The sequence below is a fragment of the Geospiza fortis genome, unplaced genomic scaffold, assembly GCF_000277835.1.
Source record: "Geospiza fortis unplaced genomic scaffold, GeoFor_1.0 scaffold27, whole genome shotgun sequence".
NCBI classification, from domain to species: Eukaryota; Metazoa; Chordata; class Aves; order Passeriformes; family Thraupidae; genus Geospiza; species Geospiza fortis.
The window spans coordinates 6,030,613-6,036,502 of NW_005054329.1; the positions used below are offsets into that span (position 1 = coordinate 6,030,613).

The following is a 5,890-nucleotide window of genomic DNA, read 5'->3' on the forward strand; positions in this document are numbered from 1 at the left end:
CCTCAGTTGTCACTAATGCCACCAATGCCACATCCCCAGGCACTCATCACATTCCAGATGTGCAGTTACCCACCCTGCACCTTTACACTTGCTAAAAGCAGCTGTTTTATTGAAATACAAGATATCAGTCAGAAAAAAAGATGTGAGATACTCACCCTTGGACCTTGAAGACCCTGCAGAGGAAAAAAAAAGTGCAGAAGCTGTCAGAAAATGCTCATTACTGCCCCAAAATCTCCCTGTACACCCATGAGCTGTTCCCAAGGCAAGGGCAGGAGATTCCACAGCTGTGGACAGCATGGTGAAGGGTTGCTGGGTTAAGGAAATGGAAATGTTACCAGCAGAGGGGTGTGGATATGTGTACACATCTGTGAGCAGTGTCCGGCCCTCGTGGGAGGCTGATGGTCACAGCAGAGCCCAGAGTGACCCTTGGTTGTTCAGAGCCACCCTGAGGGGCACTGGGGTGGGAGCAGCACTTACCATGTCCCCACGGCTGCCTTTGTCTCCCTTGGGGCCCTGCAAGGCACAGGAGGTGCTGTCACTGACCAGGCACAAGCTGCCCCAGGAGCTCCTGGCAAGGACTCATCTCTAACTCAACAGCTCAGGCTGTCGTATTGGCCTCTCCATCCCAAAGCAAAAAATGCCATTACTGGCTGTTTTGGCAATGTCTGAGCTCATCTGACTGGTTTTTATCTCTGGACCAAGCTCTGAGTGGTGCCATGCTTGTGTTTTCACAAAGCACTGGGCTGATCTTTCATCTGTGCTCAGGGCCTTTGGCATTTTAGGACAGGCAGGGATTTTCAACACTTCCCAACATCAAGTGGTTCCCAGTTTAATACATTTTCTTAAAAAAGTTCTTTAATGTGTTTCCCCCCACCCCAGGCCAAGCTCTTTGGAAAATCTGGCTTTCAAAAATCTGCAATAACATTCTTGTCTTCCAGTCTATTGAAAACCTTGCACTTCTGCATTGCTGCTCCTCACTTCTCAGCTAATAATCTCCCAGAAATTGTCTATGCAGCCAGAGACTAAGCCTGCACTTTTCTCAAGCTGCTGATCTTAAAACCCATTTTATTTTCCTGGTTACAGCAGGATTTGGGGGTTACTTGTGCTGGCCTCAAACATCTGGGATCTCATGCATTTAAACTCTTCTAAAAATACAGGCAGGAAAGAAGTGTGGATACTTACAGGGCTTCCTGTGGGACCCTGAATGCCCAGAGGACCAATAATTCCTTCTTTTCCCTAGGAAAGAAAAGACTTGTGAGCCACCAGGTGGGACCTGACAGTCATTTTCACTCAGTGAAGACTCTGAACCTTTGCTGCTTTTTCTTTTCTTGGTGGTGGTATTTGCTGTATCTGGAATAAAAAGCCATTTCCAAAGAGACAAGGCCTCACAGTGTGGTTGCCATGAGCCTTGTTGAACCTCAGGAATTCCATAAATAAAGGATTTCAGTGTGGCTGGAGGGCTCTGTGCAGCTGTGGGGCTCAGAGGTGCTGCCATGGCCTTGGGCACTGGGCTCCTCACAGCCCTGAGCCTCACAGGGATGGGGTTGAAGGGAGAAAAATCCTCCCAAAGCCACAAACTGGAGAAGCACTCACCATGAGACCTGGTGGCCCACGTGGTCCCTGAATGCCTTTGAACCCAAGGTCTCCTGGGGGGCCCTGTGAGCAAAAAATGAGATGTGAGGTAAATACCACTAAATACTACCATTAATTAACCAAACCCTGTGTTTGTGCCCTTGCCTAGAGCTCTGCTCTAAGGACAGGGCTGCTGCCTCTTGTCTATGGGACAAGGAAGACCCAATTTGTTGTAAATTCTTTTCTCACTCCTGTTTTGCAAGGCTTTTACTTTTGACAGAAAACAAACAGTTTCCTCTTCACCAGGGAAATGATATGGTGATAAAATGAGTCTGAATTTCAAGTCAAGGCTCTCAGAATTAGGGATGCACAGTGGTGTCTCAGGTGCAGGCTGATGGTTGATACTGGAAATACAAATGTCAGAAAGGAGGAAACAGCCACAGAATCTGTAGGACAGCCCTTTTTGGTTGATGCTGGAAATACAAACATCAGAAAGGGGGAAAATAACCACAGAATCTGTAGGACAGCCCTTTTCAACCAACAAAGCATGTGTAAGCACACACTCACTTAACAAATGAGGAGTCATAAACTAAAGAAAGTTGGGATCAAAATTCAATTTCCACAGTTCCTGCAGAGCTGCTAGCAATGCAACAAGTGTAGCATGACCTGTGCCCAGTAAAGTGAGAGTAGAAAAGCAGCTGGTCCCAGCAGCCTCTTACCTTTGGCCCAAAGAGTCCTGCAATCCCTGGGAATCCTGCCTCGCCAAAGTCTCCCTGCACAGCCAAGACAAACACAAGAACAAAGGACAGCAGTGAATTCTCACTGGTGGCTGCAGATCTCACTCAGAGATGCACCAAGAGCTCAGCAGCTCCAGAGACAGAGAAATCTGTGAGCATCCCTCAGTCTAAGCAGCACTGATGAGGAAGAAGAATGAAAAACACCTGGAGGAGGAGCTGCACAAACATCAGGTTAGAAGCAACTCACCTGATCCCTTAGAGCTCACCAGGGCCACCTTTTTGCTCCCAAAATGGGAGGCAAACCTACACTATTCCCACTATTCCTAGCAGATGCTTCTCTGGCTTGGCCCAGCAGAAGCAGGATGCAGAGCAGCTACTCTGAGATTGATCTTGGAATTTCATGCTGCAAAATAACAGCCTCAGAGTTCTTTCAAGCAAGCTCCTCTTTTATTTCTAATACAAACTGGACTGACCTACTAATTCAAACTGTAATTTTAAACTATGCTCATTCAAGCTGTTAAAAAAGTGCATGTTCCTACAATACAACCTCCCACTCAAGCCCAGGAAAACCATACTTATCCCCAATTCTTTTCCTCTTCAACTCTGCAGGGATTTTCCCTCAGTTTTGTAAGAAAAATAATAATAAAATAGTTGAAAGACCATCAAGCTTGAATCAGCACATAGCATGTACTCTGAGAATAGAAAACCCACCCTGGGTAGCATGTCCTTATGTAAACATCCTCCCTTCACCATGCTGGAGATGGTCGTCCTTTGATATTTTTGGGCTTCTCAGATGTCAAAATTCAAGATGATTCAACGTTTTAAAAAAAGAAAGGGGTCAGAAACCTCCACCAGATGATTCTTCTCCAGTGTTAGGAACATCAGAGACAGATAAGGCTTGTTTGGCCTTTTGGCAGGGCTGTCTCACCCACCCTGACTGTGCTTTTTGGGGTGCAATACAATGGTTTGTGAATGACCCAAGTGATGGGGCCCCTTTATTGCACAGCTGTTCCAGCATCAGCCTAGGAACCTCAGGAAGTTTTCCCTTGAAAAAGGCCATGAAAGTAAGAAACTGCTTGGCAAGAAAGGGCTTGGTTGGACTTGGTGGTGTGCAAGAAACTTTCCAAGGATACAAATTGATTTAACTGCCCATTTCTGGGTTCTGGAAAGGAAAATTGCTACTATCAGGGGACTAAGGTCTTTCCTGCATTAGGGGAATCAACCAAGGCTTCTTTCTGGAGGAATTTCAGGCAAAAGCACACAGAAAGTCAGAAGGGTTTAAATGTCATGGAGTCATCTCAGCCAAAGGGACACAAGGTCACTGGTCCTGCAGCAAATCAGGCAGTGACAATATGGGCAAAGAAATGTGTCACTTGTGTCATAGAGACAAAATAATCTGTGAGATTGATCTATGACCAATGACAAAATGATATATGGTGGTGTTGGTCACTGCCTTTCAGCCTGAAAACTGTTAGCACGAGCTTTTATGTAAAACAGCCAAACAAGTGCATTTTGTTGAGGTAGTTTGGGTTCATTCTGTGCCTTGTTTCATATTGAGAGGAATAGTGGATTTGTCTTTACAAACCAGCTGTGGGTCTGCTGGGAGATAAAACCAGCACTGGGAGATAAAAGAAATAATGGGAAGGATTCCACTGATTGGTGAATGGAAAAAGATATTTGCTTTTACAAATAAACTTTAGGTTTGCTGATAAATGAAATTAGACATTGAAAGATGAAAGAAGCAACGGAAAAGAAAACCCCTAAATTCCATAAGAATTAAAAATGAAAAGGGAGGGTTATACCTTAGAGGGAAATCTTTGGTATCAGGTGTTTTGGGAAGTCTGAACTTCTCAAGTACCTCAGCCCATGGAGAAAGAAAGAAGGAAATGTGGCTGGAAATTGGGATAAAAAGGAGGCTGTGTCCTCCAAAAATCTGAGAGATCCCAGGGGAATGCCCCATGGCCTCTCCCTTTATTGGAATAAAGTAAAAGGACTCCTCTGTCTCCTTTTTGGACATAAACCTCTGGTGTTTGTGGATTAATTTTCCTAAAATATCAGTCCTAATCCCTGTCCCAGAGTCATGCTCCAGCTGGACATGGGGTCCCCTGTGCAGCCCCTCCCTGGGATCACCCTGCTGTCCCAGGCTGGATCTCCTGCAGGGCTCAGCTCTGCTCAGCCCCACCACACTAACCTGCTGCCCTTTGGCTCCTGGGTCTCCAGGGCTCCCTGGAGGGCCCGTTCCTCCTGGTGATCCTCGCTTCCCTGCTTGGCCACTCTGTCCAGGCAATCCTCTTTCACCCTGAAAAGAACAGAATTCAAGTAATTCCAAAGGAGGGGAGCTGAATATGACAGCACTCAGCTGAGAAGGCCATAGGTGGGAGGCTGGCAGAGATGGGATGAGGAATGTGGCTCCATCAGGGGATGCCCCAGGTCTGCTGGGCAGGATGCTCAGGATGCTCAGGGTGAGAAAGGGCAGCAAATGTCTTCTCTCTGCACTTCCCATAATCTCTGTCTGCCCTGCAGTTTCCCATAATCTCTTTCCCCAGCAGGCTGGCAATTGATGATTAATTCATGGAAAATGCTGAAGGCATGCCAAGAGCAGGACTTCAATCCAGAGGCTGCAAAGCCAACATTTCCCCCTGTGTTAACCCTACAGCTTCAACCCAGAGAGGGCCTTCTGCCTCCCAGCACCACACTTTGCTCCCCACCTCTCCCCCAGTGCCAGGAGCAGCACAAGCTCCAGCTGCTCAGTCTGGGGCAGACTGGGAGAGAGGAGCAAAGGCAGGGAGAGCCCAGGATGGTGGAACAGCCGGAAAAGGAGCAAAGAAATTCCCCTGGAGCCAGGGTGTGAGTGTGACAAGGACACGGAGTCCCAGTCACCTCCTGTTGTACTGCCCAAGGCAGCTGGAGGGCAGCAAGTGACAGATCAAGGGCTGTGGAGCCCTAATTTAAATCAGATCCCAGAGCCTCTCCAAACCCAGCTGGAGTCTTCCTATTTACAGAATCTTCCTATTTGAAAAGCCAGAATGCAAACGACTGAATTGCTGTGGGTCCAGTTTAGATCCTGTGGTGAGTCTGGATCAGGGCAAGGACCAGGAAGAAACCCCAAGGTCACAAAAGCAGCTTGTCCCTGCTTCCACCCAGAGTGATGTCCAAGCCCATACTGGCTCCAGTCATTCTAACCAGTAAATATGCTAAAAACCAAGCAGCACAAATTTCCCTCCAGCAGTTCAGGTCAGGCAGAGCAGTAGAACACCTGAATCTCCTATGGAGTTGTCCATTCTGAACATCCTACAGCTGGCTGTAGTTCCTCTGCAACTTCTCCATGTTTTTTCTAGCCAGGTTTCTCATGATGAAACACTCAAGTGTTTGTAATGTGAATATGTGGGTCTGCAGGCTCCTGAGCTCCTTTGGTAAGGGAGGGAAGGTCTCTGGGACATTCAGCTGCTGTGTACATCAGGAAAATGGATGGAGGGATGGAGGGACGGATGGATGATGGATGGATGGATGGATGGATGGGTGGATGGATGGATGGATGGATGGATGGATGGATGGATGGATAATGGATGGATGGATGGATG

General features: G+C 47.2%; 1 protein-coding gene across 5 annotated transcripts in view; it reads right to left on the reverse strand.

Moving 5' to 3' along the window:
• LOC102035001 (collagen alpha-1(XXVII) chain) overlaps window positions 1-5,890 on the reverse strand; it is a 146,847-nt gene that overhangs the window by 4,704 nt on the left and 136,253 nt on the right. For all 5 annotated transcript variants that reach the window (XR_004081746.1, XM_031057213.1, XM_031057210.1 and 2 more), the window contains 6 exons: window positions 4,501-4,608; window positions 2,292-2,345; window positions 1,594-1,656; window positions 1,183-1,236; window positions 478-513; window positions 156-173 (listed from right to left, as the gene is read on the reverse strand). Coding sequence is in view for 4 of the 5 variants with exons in the window: in XM_031057213.1 (XP_030913073.1) it covers window positions 156-173; window positions 478-513; window positions 1,183-1,236; window positions 1,594-1,656; window positions 2,292-2,345; window positions 4,501-4,608 (333 nt within the window). In the remaining variant the exon portion in view is untranslated. The remainder of the gene's footprint in view (window positions 1-155; window positions 174-477; window positions 514-1,182; window positions 1,237-1,593; window positions 1,657-2,291; window positions 2,346-4,500; window positions 4,609-5,890) is intronic.